Source organism: Plecotus auritus (assembly GCF_963455305.1).
Source record: "Plecotus auritus genome assembly, chromosome: 6".
Taxonomy (NCBI): domain Eukaryota; kingdom Metazoa; phylum Chordata; class Mammalia; order Chiroptera; family Vespertilionidae; genus Plecotus; species Plecotus auritus.
The window spans coordinates 151,494,849-151,514,711 of NC_137773.1; the positions used below are offsets into that span (position 1 = coordinate 151,494,849).

General features: G+C 38.5%; 1 protein-coding gene across 4 annotated transcripts in view; it reads right to left on the reverse strand.

Annotated features, from left to right (window-relative positions):
- DNAJC13 (DnaJ heat shock protein family (Hsp40) member C13) overlaps window positions 1-19,174 on the reverse strand; it is a 112,639-nt gene extending 93,465 nt beyond the window's left edge. For 2 of the 4 annotated variants that reach the window (XR_013960780.1, XM_080671759.1), the window contains exons 1-2: window positions 18,885-19,172; window positions 4,773-4,853 (exon numbers count right to left, since the gene is read on the reverse strand). Coding sequence is in view for 3 of the 4 variants with exons in the window: in XM_080671759.1 (XP_080527885.1) it covers window positions 4,773-4,840 (68 nt within the window). In the remaining variant the exon portion in view is untranslated. Of the gene's footprint in view, window positions 1-4,772; window positions 4,854-18,884 lie in introns of all 4 variants that reach the window. The other 2 variants (XM_080671760.1, XM_080671761.1) reach the window with 2 other exon arrangements.
- Window positions 19,175-19,863: the final 689 nt, after the last annotated feature.

The window sequence follows — 19,863 nt, forward strand, 5'->3', positions numbered from 1 at the left end:
GGGAGGGCAGTTAGGGGCGACCAGGCCAGCAGGGGAGGGCAGTTGGGGGGGGGGGGGACCGGGCCTGCAGGGGAGGGCAGTTGGGGGGGGGGGGACCGGACCTGTAGGAGAGGGCAGTTGGGGGGGGGACCAGCCTGCAGTGGAGGGCAGTGGGGGCGACCAGGCCTGCAGTGGAGGGCAGTGGGGACGACCGGGCCTGCAGGGGAGGGCAGTTGTGGGGGGACCTGGCAGGCAGGGGAGGGCAGTTGGGGGTGACCGGGCCGGCAGGGGAGGGCAGCTGTGGGGGGCTGGCAGGGGAGGGCAGTTGAGGGGGACCGGGCCTGCAGCGGAGGGCAGTTACGGGTGACCAAGCAAGCAGGGGAGGGCAGTTAGGGACGACCAGGCCAACAGGGGAGGGCAGTTGGGGGCAACCGGGCCGGCAGGGTAGCAGAGTTGGGGGCAACTGGGCCAGCAGGGGAGCAGTTAGGCATCAATCAGGCTGGCAGGGAGTGGTTAGGGGGTGATCATGCTGGCAGGCAGAAGCGGTTAGGGGCAATCAGGCAGGCAGGCAGGCGAGCGGTTGAGAGCCAGCAGTCCTGGATTGTGAGAGGGATGTCCCATATTGGAGAGGGTGCAAGCTGGGCTGAGGGACACACAAAACCCCATGCACGAATTTCATGCACCGGGCCTCTAGTCCTCTGATAATTTGATTAACCTCTCTAAGCTTCACTTTCCCCCATGAAGATGTTGATTATATATTAATATACCTAATTCACAAGGAGAAGATTATAAGAAATAATTCATATAAAGTGCTTGTCCATTATTGTTTACAATTGATAAATGTTACCCATTCCTATTGCTATTATTCTGCTGATTGAGTAATAGAGAAAGTGGATCAAAACTCCAATAGTCACTGAACTAATTGTAATTAGTATCATTATGTTTCCAATAGTTATGACTCATACATTCATATTTAAAACACAAAACAAAAAGACAAATTGATAATTCCTCTGGCTATATTATTGGGATACTCTGATTTTAGTCAAACTCCACCTGAAAAATCAGTTTCACTCCCTAAACTCTTCTTAAAATTTACTCTATCTAGCCATTATACAGACTATCTACGAAGCAGACTACCTACGAGGGTAGTGCGCTCTGCCATTGAATTTCATGGACTGATCACCACATAGCTCAATGTACTGAAGTTAAAATCCTGTTCAGATACTAAAATGCTACTCTTATATTCAGAGCCCCAATTGCTACAATTAATCTATGCAAATATAAGTGATCCATAGGTAAATTTTACTTGTAATTTCCGTCCAGAAAAAATTTAAAACCTGTATTTTGAACTTCGCTCAAGTTTTCCATAGTGAATCTGCACTGCTCCTTCCTAGCAGAAATAGCCTGGTTAGGCCAAAAAGGAAACTTTGCTATTTTATGCAAATAAAAGTGCTTTTTAGCTCTGAAAACAAAACAAAAAAAATCCTGTTTAAAGAAATTTTAAAGATCTAAACAAATGAACGGCATCCCTTGTTCATGGATCAGAAGACTTAATACTGTTAAGGTGGCAATAATCCCCTAATTGACCTACAGATTTAATGCAATCCCTATCAAAATTCTAGATGCCATTTTTGTAAAGTTGACCAGCTGACTCTAGAATTCATATGGAAATGCAAGAAATCCAGAACAGTCAAAATAATCTTGAAAATGAATAAAGTTGGAATCTCAAACTTCCCAGTTTCAAACTTAGTACAAAGCTATAGTAATCAAGACAGGATAGTACTGGTATAAAGATAGGTATATAGTTCAATGGAATAGAATTGAGAGTTCAGGAATAAACCTTTACATTTTTATTTATGGTCAAATGATTTTTTTAATCCTCACCTAAGGACATGCTAATTTTAGAAAGAGAGGAAGGGAAAGAGAGAAAGAGAAACATCGATATGCGAGAGAAACATCAATTGGTTGCCTCCTCTACACACCACAACTAGGGATTGAACCCGCAACCTAGTTATGTGCTATAAACAGGAATCAAACCTGCAACCTTTCAGTGTATGGGACGATGCTCCACTCAGCCAGGGCTATGGTCAATTGGTTTTTGACAATGATGTCAAAACTATTCAACGGGGAAAGAATACTCTTTTCAATAAATGGTGTTGGAACAACTGGATATCCATATGTAAAAGAATTAAGCCAGATCACTATTTCATACTATATAGAAAAATTAACCCAAAATCAAAGGTATAAAACTCTTAGAAGAAAACATAGGAGTCAATCTTTGAGACCTTAGATTAGGTAATGGTTTCTTAGGTATGATAACAAAAGCGAAAATGACAAAAAATAAATTGAAAATCATCAAAATAAACTGTGCTTCAAAAGATACTATCAAGAAAGTAAAAAGACAACCCACAGAATAGGAGAAAATATTTGCAAATCATGCATCTGATAAGGGATTTGTATTCAGAATATACAGAGAACTCTTACAATATTAAAAAGGTAAATAATCCAATTAAAAATGGGTAAATGATCTGAATAGACATTTCATGACAGACACACAAATGGCCAATTAAGTACATGAAAAGATGCTTAGTCATAAGGGAAATAAACAATGAGATACTACTTCATAGCCATTAGGATGGCTAAAATAAAAAAAGATAGACAATCACAAGTGTTGGCAAGGATGTGGAGAAACTGGAATCTTCATACACTGATGATAGGACAGTAAAATGCTGTAGTCACTTGGCTCTTCCTCCAAAAGTTAAACATCACATTACCATGTAACGCCATGTAACATCAATTCCACTCCTAGGTATGTACCCAAGAGAACTGGAAATATAGAATCACCCACAAACTTGTACATTAACGTTTATAGCAGCACTATTCGTAGTAAATAAGTGGCAACATACAAATGCCCATTAACTGATGAATGGATAAAAAATGTGGCATATTTATACAACAGAATATTATTTGAAAATAAAAAGAAATGAAGTACTGACACATATTACAACAGGGGTAAACCTTGAAAACATGCTAAGTGAAAGAAGACAGTCACAAAAAGACCACATATCTTATGATTCCATTTACATGAGATGTCCTAAATAAGGAAATCCAGAGACAGAACGTAGATTAGTAACTGCCAGATGCTGGGAAGAAAAGGGAAGTAATTGCTAATTTTTTTTAGAGGTTTTGTGTGTTTTTTTTTGGCGTTTATGAAGGTGTTCTGAAAACAGTTAGTGGAGATGGTTCACAACTCTAAAAACCATTAAATTATACATTTTAAAAGGATGAATTTTATGTTGTATAAATTATATCTTAATAAAGCTGTTATAAATACAAAAAAAAGGTTTCAAGGTTTGAATGATGAAGGCAAGGAATTGTGACGAGGAAACAGAAATAGTTCTGCTCCAAATTATTATAAAAAAAGAAGAAAAGAGCATTGTCTCAAAGTCTTAGTTACTACTTTCTAAGAACATTAAAAAAAAATTTTCCAGATGATCATAATTACTGACAAGCTCACAAAGCAAAAAATATTACAGTAAGTTTGTTCTTTAGAATTAATGCATCAGCATACTACAATTGTATTAAAAAGAAGTTATGATAATCAGAACAATCTACCACTTGAGGAAAAAGGATCATTTAAATATACAAACTATCTAAGGCTGCTTACGGAACTAAAGAGACTCATATTACCCTGAATATGCCAATTTTCTAACTTTGCTCAATGAAATTAACTGGAAAAAAAAAGTCAAGATAAATATTCTATAAGAATAACAATTATGCTGCTATTTTAGGAGTTCATACAATTGAACTACCAAAAGGAAACAAAATAAAACACTCAAATCTTTCAAAATTATAGTCAGTTTGCCTATGAAAACCAGAAACGCTACGGAATTCAGATGTTGCACCATTCTAAGTTACCACACTGTTCCCTAAAAAATGAAGTTAAGAACAAACACTAAAGTTAATGGCTTTGTACATATGTCATGTTTTGTCTATCTGAGGCCTAATCTAGAATAATGTAGTCACCTATTTGTCAAAATGTGGCACACTCATTTTAATTATTATTATTCAAAAGAACCAGAGACTAAATTTTTTTTTTCTCTAATGGTCAACAGGTGCTATTCATTGAATACTCACTGTGTTCAAGGCAGAATTTTAAAACATTCATACACTTCATATCATGTCATCTAATCCTTACAGCAATCTGAGGGGCAGGAATTACCATCCATTTTACAAAAAGGAAACAAAGCATCTACACCTTAGTCTGACCTGGCAAGCTATTAAAAAAATGTCACTGCCCCCTCCTATGGAAAAGAAAAGATCAAATCCAATTTTTAAATTTCTTTACACACCTAAAAATGATTACAAGATGCACTATTGATATATTTTCTCTGACAGTCAAATGGACATGAAAATGTGTTGATCACATACAGGCTATTATCTGGGTGATAAAGTTGTGAAGTTAACATTATGTTACTACTGCATAACCTCAACATTAATTGATAGCAATCAAAAGCGTTTGGATAACTGGCTTATTTTCCTTCTAATTGTTATTTTTAATTCTTACCAAACTCCTTGCCAAGACAGACACAGAAAACAAGAAATGTCAAAAGAAAAAAGAGCAGTAAGTATTTCAAATGTAGCATCTTGGTTTGAAATATGCACAGATGCTTTTAAGAGAGGACTGAATGGCATTAATAAGTTGTGTGGTACAACTCAAAATATTGAAAGAATAATGTTTACAATAATACTTTATAGAAGCACAGGAAAATAAAACCAACAAAAATACATACTTTCCCCTCCACGAATGTTTTGTTGTGTAGAAACATGCCAAATCCTTATTTTCCCTGATTATGTTCATTTTGTGCTGAAACCTGGAAGATAAAAATATGGGTGAGAATTTAGTACAGAGTTATCCTTACAGTTTTTCCTGAATCTCTCATATCATACTTTTATAGCCTACCATATGGTACTAATTTTAAGACACAACTTTTTCTACTCCAGGGGTCCTCAAACTATGAGGCCCGCCGAGGACATTTATCCGGCCCGCCGGGTGCCGCTGCCTGTCCTGCTTAGCAGCCGACTCGTCCCGGGCCCGCAGTGTGCATAGGAATTTGTTCATATTTGTTTTTTTAAACTATAGTCCGGCCCTCCAACAGTCTGAGGGACAGTGAACTGGCCCCCTGTTTAAAAAGTTTGAGGACCCCTGTAACTAGACCACAGGTTTTAAAGGAGAGGGAATGATCTATTCATCTCTATATTACAGTCATATTGTGACTATCTGCTCTCCTCCACTGCACTGGCTTCCTGAGGACAAGAACTGCCCTCTATCAATACCAAGTAAATGAATGTTTAAATCTCACATTGCCAAACAATGCCTAGGCACATGATAGGCACCTGAAAATGTTTGCCAACTGATAAACCAATGGGAAAGGTTTTTGTTGAGGTACTAAGTGGCAGCCCTTTGCTGTCACTTTAAAGGCAAGCTATCCTATATAATAAAAGCTTAGGTGGCATCGCATGACATCATCATAAGATGATCACCACAAATGGCCGCCACAAGATGGCCACCATAAGATGGCCTGCAGGGAAGGGCACTTATGGGCAACCGAGCCGGCAGAGGAGGGCAGTTGGGGGCGACCGGGCTGGCAGGGGAGGGCAGTTGGGGACGACCGGGCTGGCAGGGGAGTGGTTAGGCGTCGATCAGGCCGGCAGGGGAGTGGTTAGGGGGCAATCAGGCTGGCAGGCAGAAGCAGTTAGGGGCAATCAGGCAGGCAGGCAGGCAGGCGAGTGGTTAGGAGCTAGCAGTCCCGGATTGTGAGAGGGATGTCCGACTGCCAGTTTAGGCCCAATCCCTGCGGGGTCCCAGATTGGAGAGGGTGCAGGCCGGGTTGAGGGACACTACCCCTCCCTGCACGAATTTTGTACACTGGGCCTCTAGTTGTAAATAAGTAAGATTTAACTTAAATATAACCAAAATCTCATTTTAAAATGCATGTCCGCAGTAAAAAATCTAAAATGTTCATAAATAATCGTTCTTTCTAGCATCCAAAGATAATTATTCTAGCCTCCCTTCTTTTATTTAGGAAAAATAGGTGGCTTAAAAAAAAAATTGAGATTGTCATTTGTACTGCTTAACCCATTTTCACCATGGAATTAAACATTAACCTTTTCCCATGGAATTAAATATTCTCTGGGAAAATGATTTTTATGGCTACATGATATTCCATTGTACGAATATACCAGAACAAGTACAGAAATTGAGAGTATGTGTTGAAATTCAAATTTTTATAGCAGTTTGGTTGGTGAACTCCTCTGGTTAAACAGGATATAGAACAATTCAGGACTGTCGAACTTGTGTGGTGAATCACATATCATATGAAGTTCCAAACAGCTTCATGCAGACGGACCATGTTATGTGCACTATTTTACACTTAGTTGATTAGTCTGTTGATTGCAACCCTGAAGTCTATAAAATCCAGAATCCATTTATTTCATGAAAAAAATTAAATTTAGCTAAGTTTACAGGATAAATTGTTTGAACTGGCTACTAATAAAAGAGCGATGATAAATTTTAAAAATACTACATCATTTGCTTCATACTGAATAAAAGTTTAAAATGAATATGGCCATTTGTTTCTTCTTTTGTGACTTGGCTATTTTTTCCCATCCTCAATACCTAGAAATGCATTCTAAAAAATATTTTAAGATTCATACCAAAGTGCCAATAATGTAAACTGAATGGCTGTATGACTCAATTAAGCTTTCTTTTTTTATATCTTTATACACTGATCTAACTTTTTTAACCAGTAAGTATTCTTTTAATAATTAGAATAAAACCATTTTCTTTCAAAAAACATTTTTGTAACTATTTTTGATACAATTTACATACCATAAAACTCACCCTTTTAAAATGTATAATTCGGGGGGGGGGGGGGGGCGGTGGTTTAGTATGTTGAGCTCTACAACAAACATCACTATTTTTAGAACATTTTTTTATCACCCCAAAAAGAAACCCTGCTAGCAGTCCCTCTCCATTCCCCTTTACTCCCAGCACCTGGCATCCACTAATCTACTTTCTGTCGCTATGGGTTTGCTATTTTGGACATCTCATATAAATGGAATCATGTATTACGTGGTCTTTGTGATTGGCTTCTTTCATTTAGCATAACATTTTCAAAGTTTATCCGTATTCTGTAATGAATTAGTTTCCTTCTAGTGTATATATAATAGCACCTTTTGTTTATCCATTCATCAGTTGATGAAAATTGGTGTTGCTTCTACTTTTTGGCTATTATCAATCACACTGCTCTAAACATTCAGTTTTCATAAACATGTTTTCATTTCTCTTGGGAATATACTTGAGTGGTAAAAACATTTTTTAAATTGCTTTCTTCATTCCTCCTACTTGCCTTTGTATTAGCAAATTAATGAGGACTTCTGTACTCTATGAAGAATGCTCTTCCTCTAGATACCTACATGGCTCACATCTTCACCTCAAATCTGTGTTCAAATGTCATCTTTAGAATGAGCCTATCCTAACTATCTTGTTTTAAACTGTAACCACCCTCCTCATTCTACACTCTCTATTCCGTCTGACTCCTCTCATTTTTCCTCCATGGCACCTTTCATTTCATAATTTAATGTGCAATTTATTATATTTATCTTTCATCTAATCCTACTGGAATATCCAGAGAGGTATTTTTGTATTAAGCATGTATGTGTTTATATATATATATATATATATACACACACACACACACACACACACACACACACACACACACATATATATCCCCAGAGCCTACAAGAATGTCTGACAAAAAACAGGTGCTCAGTAAGTATTTGAGTGACTGAGTGAAATGCAGCAAACTTATGGGAAATTCTGATGCTCTCTAAAGAGATACTCTTCCCAAACAAGGTTTTGCCAAACTTTCTGAACAAGCATCAATTCATGCTCTGAGGAATAGTAAGAGAACCACAAGTAACAGCAAGTTTAGAGAAACCTTTATTGTTACCAGAGAGGAAATTTCTCTTAACAGTCAACTGACATCTTCCTCTAAGTATGTATGGAAACAGCTAAATATAGTCCTGCCAGTTGGAGTGTTTTCTTTTTTTCTGAACCGTGTATCTGGGATGACATAGGCAGCTAACCAAAACTTATTAAACCAGCAAACATTTTCCCTGCCTTCTGAATCATTTGCAGCAGATAATATTGCTGAAATAAAATACAGGATTTCTGAGAACATGCCCAAAAAGTAAAAAATATCGGTCTACAGATATTTTCCCCTTACTATAACTGAAGTTTGGAACAATGGAAGAAAAAGGAGAACAGAAAAGGTGAATGAATGATATCGAAGAGTGGAATTTGGATTCCTAGTCCATAACTTAAGACATCGGAATGACTGACTCTACCAAGGGCCTATCTGGGGAAAACTAACAAGAAAATGTGTTTGAGTAAAGACTGGTTGATATCATTGAGAATCTTTAAAATGAAAATGAGAAGAAAATAATAAAGATTTTTAAATGACAGCCACAGGGAACTTGGGGTATGACCCAGAAAGAACAGAGATGCCTAATATATCCTGAGGAGTCCAGGGGTGGGGATGGGGCATAAGGGGTTGGGAAAGAAGCAAAATAATCACACAACAACAAAGCAAACTTAAGAATAATTTTTAAAAAACCGAAAAACTAAAGAATGACCTTATAGGTTATCACTGATTTAGGAGAATATGTAACTCAATCAGCTCTTTTAGGAAAAGAGTTAAAACAAGTTTAGGAATGGGGCATTGTCCCATGCACCAAAAAGGTTTCAGGTTCAATTCCTAAAATGTAGATGACAATACCTGTCTCAAAGGGCTGTGGTGAGGACTAAATGAGATAACTTGAATAAAAGAGTTAGTGTGATGCTTGGCTCAGAATAAGCACTCAAAACTATTAACTGCAACCATAATAATCATTACTGTACTTTAAACACACAGAGTGGCCAGATTATTATGATCTCTGGATGCATAATAATCTGGCCACTCAGTATATATATATATATATACGCATACATATATATATGTATGTACGTACGTGTGTGTGCGCGCGCGTGTGTGTATTAGAGGCCCATGCATGAATTCATGCATGGGTGGGGTCTGGCCAGCCTGGCCAGGGGGAGGGGACATGGGCGGTTGGCCAGCCTGCCTGCTGGTCGAACTCCTGGTCGAGGGGACAATTTGCATATTAGCCTTTTATTATGTAGGTTATACACTGAATGGCCAGATTATTATGGTTCAGAGATCATACTGATCTGGCCACTCAGTGTATATTACCCCAGATAGGCAATAGTTGTTTTGAGTATTTCTATTACCTCTTTTATTTTCAAGCTTACTTACAGCCTGGATGAATGGCACAGTGGTTATTGACCTATGAACCGGAAGGTCACAGTTCAGGGTATATTCCCGTTCTGGGCTTATGCCCAGGATGCGGGCACGATCCCCAGTGCGGGGCGTGCAGGAGGCAGCCGGTCAATGATTCTCTCATCATTGATGTTACTATTTCTCTCTCCCTCTCCCTCCTCTCTGAAATCATCAATAAAAATATTACTTATAGACCCCTGTACATCTTAAGGCATTCTGAGGGTAAATCATCATTATTAAATTACTTGATTCTCTCGGGGTAGGTTATCATTATTAAATTACTTGATTCTAAGTCTTCTTTTATCTATTAATTTCAATCATTGTACTACTCAATGTATATCACCTAAAATTTCTACCTTTAAAAGTACAGTATTTTATGTTGATTTAATCAGTACTCATGGCTTTTACTTACTCATTAAAAAATACACCAATATATTATCTTTCTTAAACTGGGTGGAGTACACAAAGGGTGTCATTACTTTATTGCTATTTTATTCTTTAAAATTTATATTTCCCAAAACATTTAAAAGGAAAAAATATATATGATCAAGTATATGACAGGTGAAATTTTTAAATATTACCCTGTCAATTATAACTAACACTTAAGAGTCTCTTTATTTCAACTTTATTCCTACGAAGGACTACTATTTTGCAAGTGAATCTTATTTACTACATTTTAAATATCCCCACTTAGACATTTGGAATCTTAATTATTGGAAATGTTTCTTTACATGAAATCAACTTAATATTTTAAAATTTAACCTCTATTCATTATCTTCTTCATATTTCTTTAACAAACTCTAAAAGTGGTTCTAAGTGTTGCTCTTGCAGGCAAAAACTCTTAAGCAACCATAATTCCAATTAATATTGATGAACATCTTCACAATTTTTATTATCAAGCAGATCATGCCAATCATCACTTATAGGCACATTATATAAATAGCAATAAACTGTCTAACTAAAAAAAAGATAAAAATTGTTGGAAGAGACCTTGGTAGAAGCTATATCACTAGCATGTGCCATCCTGCCAGTTTAGATACCATTTAAATTAGCAAGAATTTATCTGTTCAAACTAATCACTTAAATTTCATCTCCTATACTTCTGCAAGTGTCCCACTTCAAATTCTCAAAGACCTACCCATCTTTTTGATGAGAAAAACTCAAGTTCACATGCTAACTTTAACTAAATCACATTGAAAGTATCTCCAATTTTTGCAAGTCGACTTCCGTTGTTTTCATTCTATATCCTATGATTACAACACCAACAGAACTTTTTTACAACTTCTCAGTTTATTCTTTTGAGAGAACTGTACTAAGGGTTAAAAAGTCAAATTGAGGGCAATACAGCATTTTGGCTACATTCACTTTATTCAATGAACTCCCTTGCTTCATGCTTTCGAACAATATTTAATTTTCTCATATTATCTAATTTATGACTGGCAGTAAAACTGAGAATCCATTTAAGATCATTTATGGATAAAATGAGAATGATCTTGTAGAAGATATGATTTTGACACAAAATTGCAGGACTTGAGAGTCCACTAAGCAGAAGCCTACATCAAACTGACACTAAGAACAGAAAGCAAGATGAAGGGACTTAACATCACAGGAACCCAGGCAGATTGTAGCTGGGCTTAAACAAAACAATTTGCACAAAAAGTAAAATTAGGTGTATGTATGTATCTTATGTTAGTTAACGTTTAGCCAAAAATGAATGAGTATACAGTACTCATAAAATAATACATTAGTGAATGAATGAATTGGCATTAATAAAGGCAACGCTTTAAAACATGTATTTTGCATGACCAGCAGGAACTGATTTGTACACAAATACAAAAACTTCCTGAAAGCAGGCATGAAAGTAATTTTTCCACTTTGAGTCCATGTATCCTATCCTATATAATAAAACCCTAATATGCAAATCGACCTAACAGAGAACGACTGGCCGAAAGACCAGTCGCTATGACGCACATTGACCACCAGGGGGCAGACGCTCAACACAGGAGCTGCCTCCTGGTAGTCAGTGCGCTCCCTCTGTGGGAGCCAGGCTCACGGCTGGCAAGTGCAGCAGCGGTGGCAGGAGCCTCTCCTGCCTCTGCTGCAGGCAGGCGGTAAGGAGCGAGGGATCCCAGACTGCAAGAGGGATGTCTGACTGCCGGCTTAGGCCTGATCCCCCTAAGCTGGCAGGTGGACATCCCTCAAAGGGTCCTGCACTGTGAGAGGGCACAGGACAGACTGAGGGACCCCCCAAGTGCATGAATTTCTTGCACTGGGCCTCTAGTGAAAGAATAAACTCATCATTAACTTTGTTCTCAAGTAATGAATTAGAAACAAGAGTTTGTCTTGAAATGTATCAAAAACTAAGATGGATGGAAAGATGGATATGTATTAAAGTATAGTGAAATGTTAATGTGAAAATTTTGGAGGTGAGTATATGGGTATCTACTATCAAGTTCTTCCAACTTGGATATAGGTGAAAACTTTTATGTTGGGGAAATTGCCTTTGCCTTTATTTTCTGACCTAACTCTACAACAGAAATACTTTTTCTGCTCCATTGTAAAACTACATCTGAAAATGCGGTAGATATTCACATGATAGGAATAGCCTATTGAAAATGCAGGGGAAAGAACCATTGCTAAGGCAAAGGCTAATCTTCTTTGTGTGATTAATTTTGAGTAATAACTGAAGACAGAATCCCTTATTACTGGCTTCTTAAAGACCTACTTTTATTTGCAACTGGCTTCAAAATCTAAGTAAATTATATCACCAAGTTACTTCAGTTTCAAAAAAAAAACCGGTAAAAAATATGAATGGTTAACAGAACATTAATTTTTACCCAGATTAAAAGCTACAAGTAGACTGTCTTAGATAGAATGTGCTGTGTATGGGGGAAAACTGCTATAAACTTTAACCTGTTTTTAATTTTCAGCTTCATGTTTTAATATGTAACTCAAGTATAGGCAAAAGAATTTCCTCCTCAATAAACAAGAAATCAGTATATGTAATGTGTATAATAACCTATGTTAAACAGCTATAAAATAGATTGCAAAGGTTTTAGTACATTTCACTTTAGCTCTCTTGCTGAAGAATCCCTAACTCCAGAGATAATGTTGTTAGAGAGAAAGCCTGTGGTAGTATCACATTTAAGCTGACAATGATATCTCCAAATAATTACTTAGAAGTTATAACACTGAAACGTTTGCATTATCTGTCATATCAAAATACTTTTTAAAATCCTTCTACCACCATGGGGTAGAACATTATCTAAGATCCCCATATTCCTTTTTAAAAAAATCTATTCCTTTTCTATTAGAAAATGGATACATGTTCATGAAATTAAAGGGCAAGAGAAATTCAAAAGCAACCCCTAAATCTGAAGAAACAATGTTAATAATATCTTAATGAGGAAAGGGGCAACATATATACCATAACAGTTAATTTTGTTGGCTTTACCTACTCAATATAAATCAAATATTGAAAAAGACATGTCACTTCATATTTTAATCATATGTATACTGATTTCATCTGAGGGAGTATTTCTTATTTCTTACAAAATAGACATGAATCTGGTTGTAAAAAAAATAAATAACATTGTTCCCAAGATGCATGATTATGACTCTTTCCTTTCCAAAACTTAAAAATGCCTTGAAATATTCACCTGAAAAGAACTAAGAAACGAGTTCAATTAAGCATGTCTGTGAAATCAATGGTACTGATCATTTACATAATTTATACCTAAATTCTATTTCACTTATTTTTAAAGCTAACTTGACTTATGTAAGAACCAATTATATTAGTTCAATAAATTTATCAGCTCACAAACAGCTACTTAATAATCTTGCTCTATTATTGTAAACAGACCCTTTTGGGTAAAAGAGGTTTTCAATGGCCATATTTTAACTTGTAGCTGCTTTTCTATCACTATAGTAAATGCACAATGGGGGACAAAATTCCCTAAGCATATAACAAACACAATTTAAAGTTTTAAGCATCCTAATATCCAAACATTGTTCTCTTTATATTTAGTAAAAGACAAATAGTTTAAATTGCTACAATTTCCCTTTAACCCACTACAAAGTAGCAATGTATAGGTTTCTAATTTGGCTCAGAAATAGCCCCATTATTCCTATCTCTGCCACAGTGCTTCACAGTTTACAGAACACTCCCAAATCTATCAGTTAACTAAAAAAGTAAAATGCCACTTTTAAAATTAAACCCAGAAGCTCTAAGGTTGGGGGAAGGAGGGGGGACAGCTTATCTAATCTAAGATTTGATAAACATCCAAAATACATTCTGTATCTCGACTAGAAGTCTGTGGAAGAGAGAAACACCACACACTAAAGGACTAAAGAATACAAGTCTGAAATCCATGTATTAGAATTTAAATTTTAATATAATTAATACAGAATTTATTAGAATGTCTTCTACATTCATAACCTTATCAATCCTTCAATTATGTTCTGACAACTCTGCTAGACAAAAACAGAGCATCAAAATAATTATTTTAGATTGTTTCAGGGGTTTTGTTTTTAAACTGTTCATCAAAAGATCAAATTGTGAACACTGCTTAGGCAGTGTGATCTACTTGAGGACAACTTCGAGTGCTGAAACTACAAAATCCCACTGATTTTAGACTTAGAGATCACTCTTTTCAAAAGTAGTCCATAAAAGTACAAGTAAAACTCAAAGAGGTAGCCTGTTCAATAAAGATTATCTTTAAAGAACTATTAGCAAATTAGATGTTTACCTTTACTGAATGAACCCCACTTAAATGTACCTTTGCATAGCTGTCTTAAATTAGAAAAAATTATCACAACTATGTTGGCTTAAGTTACTTGGGACAAAGATATCCCCTAAATCTATGATTCTCAAAGGAGTTCCTATGATTTTCATGACTAAGAACTATGATTGGCATGTGCTGAGCATGTGAACACTGCTGATGCAGAAAAATGGGCTGAAAACCAATGATTAAAATTTTGAATTAAAGTAATGGTTGGGGCCCCAGAAGAGACTTTTATTAGAAACAATACTGGTATTTAGTTGATGGGGCTAGATACCCCTCAATGTACAAGACAATCTCAGATTGAAGAACTGTCTTAACTTTCACATATCCAAATGGTCATTCACATAGGTTAAAAAAAAAAACACCTATTTATAATTATCCCACAAAGGATGTTTTCCAGTTTAATATGCATATTTTCCAGGAATGCACCTATCATGTAAATGAAGATATTATACTTTGAGTTCTCTTGGCTTTGTGTCTATATTTTGTCTTCATTTTTGAATGGTATTTTTGCTGTGTGTTCTTTTTCTTTCAAAACTTTGAAGTTACCATTTAATGTTTCTTTGCTTGCATGGTTTCTCTGCTGTAACGTTTATCTTTGCTCCTCTGTATATGTTTCTCTTTACTTTGGCTACTTCAAGATTTTCTTTGTCCTTTGTTTATATCAATTTGAATATAGTATATCTAGGTGTGTTTGCTTATGTTTTGGGGGGCCAGGTATTTATCCTGCTTCATGTTCTCTAAGCTTCTTGGATCCTGTGGTTTGATGCCTGACATTAATTTTGGAAAATTCTGTATTTCCTCAGATAATTCAGTATTTCTTCTCCTCTAGGATTCTAATTATGTACATATTAAAACGTGTGGTATTACCCCCAAGCTCTTGGATTTTTTTTTAATTTGTGTGTGTGTGTGTGTGTGTTTCGGTTGGGTAATTTCTATTGACATTTAAAAGTTCACTGATTCTTTCCTTGGTTGTTCAAATCTACTGATGAGCCTGAAGGTTTTCTGCATCCCTTTACTGTGTAATTAAATTTTTAGCATTTCCTTTTGGTTTTTTTTCATAGTTTCCATCTTTCAACTGAAATTACCCATCTGATCTTGGATGTTTTCCACTTTTCTGTTCATACCTTTAACATATTAATTATAATCATTTTAAATTCCCTTATCAGATAACAGCATCTATATTATTTAAAGTATAATTCTGAAAATTATTCTTTCTCTTAGGAATTTTGCTTTTTGCATGCCTTGTAATTTTTTGTTGAAAGCTGAAAATGTTGCATAAGGACAGCAGAGACTAAGGTAAATAATGTTTGTGACTAGAAATGGGCACGCCTTTTCTTTGCTAGGTCTTCAGTGCAGGGTGTTAATCTGTTTAGGAGTCGGGCTGGGTTTATGATTGGTTGTTGCTATGATTATCTTCAGTGAACGAGAAGCTTCAAATACCTGCACAATAGCTTGTGGCTCCTGTGGAGGCTGGTTCACTAAAGCAATGTCTGATTATTTGTGCTGTGCCTCTTTGTATATCTTGTTCTGCTCCTAGTAGTATTCTGTGTTTACTTGTTATTCAAAGCTTCTTAACTTGGTGGCAGGGGGTTGGGGGATACAGTCTCTGTTGTGCTATCATTAATGCTCAGTCTTAGGCATGCTCCATGTACCTGGATCTCAAAGGTGTGATCCACTGGCTGCAGTTTGGGGCTCAGTGTTCCTTCCCCAAAAGATTCTTTCCCCTTTTTTCCTCCAACTCAATGAATGCTCACTACCAGGGCAATCTCTTCCCTCAAAAGATTAAGGATTTTGTTCCATAGAAGGGACAGAGGGGAAGAATCAAAGCAGAGTTTCTGACCCTCCTGAAAGCTTTGCCACTGTTCCTCTCCTCTATGGCAGCACTACAACCAATACTCCCCAGGGCCTTCCCCAATCTTTTCCAGGAGTACCTAGTGAGATTTGTGGACAGAGACTGGAAGAAGGCACACTGACCCTTCATCACTCCCTCAGCTATTCTAGAAGAACTCTTACCAGCGTCCAGTTTTGTCTAAAAGTGAATGTGAATTCTGTCTACTCTTTCTGTCCTTAAATTTTGGGCTAGTGGTTTGTTCTGTGGCCTAAGCTCTTCAACAGATTTCAAAAAACAAGTCATGAATTTGAAGTCAGTGCAGTTCTTTTTTGTTTTAAAAGCTTCCTCTTGTCCCAGAGCCAAAGGCAGTGGTTATATTATTTCTACACTATTTCAGGATAGCAAAAGAGGTGTTACAATTACTTGGAATAAAAACGAGGTTTTTATTGGTTTTGATAAAACTGAGAAGCACTGACTTACAGGTTATCTTTCAAAACAACTCCTCTTTAATTACTTCTAAACATTACAGTCAACATTTAGACCTAAAACTATTAGTAACAACCACATTTCTGCTGCAGTTTATCTGCAGAGCCTTGCTTCTACTGGCATAACTCGGAGATAGCGCAGGTTTGCATTCAAGTGAGTAGTAATCTTTTTGCTGGTGGAGGAGCTTGCCTTCTATTTGAAAAAAATGCAACACCTGTGAAGTGCAGTAAAGAGAAGTGCTGTCAAACAAGATATGCCTGTATTTTACTCATTTTAAGTACTTCAATCAGGAAAACAGGTGAAAGTTATGTGCAGTGGAAACCTCAAATTCACCCATGTAAATAGAACTGGTTGAAGAATGGAACCAAATTACTTAAAACAGATCCTTTTTATTTATACCATAATTTAGTATCTACTGAGAACCAAACTGCACTATTAACCTTTTAACAAATGTAATGACGCCAATATAGTCACCTAGGCAACTAGCTTTTACTTATTTATGGATAACATTAAATTCTTACAAATAACTCATACTTTCCACAATTCCATAACTTTTTCACGACAATGTAAACAAAAAAAGAATTTTTTTGGACTATTTACTTACTACTATCACTTTAGAAAAAGAGGAATATCCATTGCCTCCCAGTGGAATACAAATGGTGGTACTTTCCATAAACTAGACTATAAAGGTTCTTTACATTTCTTTGAATAACCTTCTGACTCCCCTTTTCCTCCCTCAATATGTTCTACTTCCTATTTCCAAACTAGGAGTATAAAGTAACATTATCTAAAAAAAGGTCTTAATGTTCCATTGCGATATTAAAAACAAAACACAAATTTGACACACAGCCTCTTGAACATTGTTCCATTGTACATTTAAAGTGTTAGTGAGGTTTTCTGTTATAAGTTAAATCAAGCAATAAAGCACTTTCCAGAAACCAAAGAATAGTGAAATCAAGCCTTTTTAGGATACCAATCTTTTGACAAGTAGTTTTCTAAACTTCCTTTTTATTTTTTTTAAAGGCAAGTCCTGTTTCATATTCTCCGACTCACAGGATACAAGGAATATACTACAAAACCTGACCACTATGAGCAATTTCCTCAAACTCTGCAGACAGTACTTTCAAACCTAGAAATCTATCAGCGCCAGAAAGAAAGAAAGAAAGAAAGAAAGAAAGAAAGAAAGAAAGAAAGAAAGAAAGGAAGGAAGGAAGGAAGGAAGGAAGGAAGGAAGGAAGGAAGGGAGAGAGAGAGAGAGAGAGAGAGAGAGAGAGAGAGAGAGAGAAAGAGGGAGGGAGGGAGGGAGAAAAAAATACAGTAAGAAAGACAATCACTGGGGCAGGTCCTGAAAAACTATTCTGAAACTTTACTTTTTTCCCAAAGACACTACTCTCCAAGAGGCTCAACATAACCCTATAACATAAAGCCCTTCGCAGAGTAGAGGCAACAGCACCTGGAAGGGGCCCTCCTTTTTGAGAGGAATCAGGGCAGGGTCAAAGGGAAAAACAGAGGGAACAAATCATGGCTTTAGGAGACACTGCCACATCAGGGGTACATTTTCTAACTTTTCTTCTCCCCCTAAGCAACTGATAAAGGAAACAATCTCCAGACATGAGTGGTTAACTGAACACCCTAAAAATAAGGAGACAATTTAAGGGAAGGCACTCTCGTTGAGTGTACTAAATCACATCTGCGTTTAACAGCCACTTCACTGAGCTACTTCACCCACTCCAAAGGGCGCATTCAGAGGCAAAAATCACAACAGCGAAGGAAAGGCCACGGTGAATAAGCTACTCTGCAGAAAGGAAAAGCCTTGGGGGGAAAACTTGATTTTGGAAAAGGAGGAGACTAGAAAAGAAACGAAGTGGGTGCCCTCCCATTTCCTAACAAAACGAAACAAAGCTAAACAAAGAAAGAAAAAGTAGATGCGGGACGGGTGGGGGGAAGGAGGGCCGCTGAGCCCAGGAAACAAGAGTTGCCAGCATCTATCAGGAACAGCACTCAGACTAGGCAGGAGGCTGGAAGGGAATCCCGAGGGCGGAGCCCAGAGGGGATAAGGGATGCGTGGGGTTCAAGATGTGCAGAGGGAGTGAGGGGCCGAGCTGGAGAGACAAGCAAAAGCAAAAGGCGGGGTAGGGCTGACCAAGGGAGCGCCCGGAGCGAATGGCCCGGGGCGAATGTCAGTAGGATCTGGGGGTATCGGGGGTCCGACGGAGGTAGCAGATCCGTAGCTTGGGGGGAGGGTAATTGCTTTCCTTAGCAGTCGGAGGCTGCGGCGGCCAAGACACAGCCCTCCTTTCCCTGCCCTTAGTGTTCTCTCCCCCCCCCCCGCCAGTCCTCGCGGCGTGGGGAAAAGGTAAACGAGAGCCCCAGAGTCTGGTGCCCAGAGGGGTTTACCTTGCGGGAGGCTGGAGAGGCTCCAGCCCGAGCTCCTCCCGCCACCGGCTCCGCGTCCAGAGTGGGCTGAGACGACCTCCGGCCTCCTCCCCCTCACCACTTCCCCTTTCCCTCGCTGGGGCTCTGTGGCTCCGCTGCCGCGGGTTCCTGGTGCCGCGGCGGCGCTGCCTCCCCGCCCCCTCCGCCTCCTCCCTCTGCCTCTCAGAGGCTCAATCTGGAGGCCGCCATCTTCGCTCAGGCTGGGAGCGACCGCGCTCTAATGCGCCTGCGTCTCCCGCCCCGGTTATCACGGGACCCGGTCAGCTGATTCCAACTTTTCCGCCTTCTGCCCCGCCCCCTCTCGTGCATTTCCCCGCCCTCCTAGTCCCAGGCGTCCCCTTTCCCCGAAATTTCTGGTTCTGCCGGCCCGCCCACCCAGCCCCACCCGCAGGAACACATGCGCAGTAGGGAGAGCCCAGATGTGGTTTCCGGAGTCCACGCAGCGCGAGAAGGGACCCGCCCCTCGGCGCGTGCTGGGAAGGACACGCCCCTGGGCACGCACGCGCGAAAGGAGGGCCACGCCCCTCTGCTTGTGGCTCTGATTCCTGGAGGCTGTTGCTGAACCAGCCCAGGATGTTGCATTCTTAGTTCTTTGACGCCCTGTTTTCAAGCATTTCTCCAGCCTAGACCTTGAATTCAAATGCCACAGGGTATCCAGGAGGTAGTCTGAAGCCGAAGCCTGCTACTAACCTGTCTGGCTGGATTGCGAGCCAGCAGGTTCACTTGCTGTTGAGACTCCCGGAACAACTGTAGAGAAGAATTTAAATTTTGGTTGATCTGGGCAGTCGCCAAAACCAAAGCTTGAAATATGCCTCGGGCCGAAAAGATATACCGATAGCTCCATTTATTGTGTGCTGGTCACGTGTCAAGAGTTTACTTAATCTTCAACTCTGTCATATCGGAGTTACCCTGGTTTTTGCAGGTAAAATGATGTCCCGCC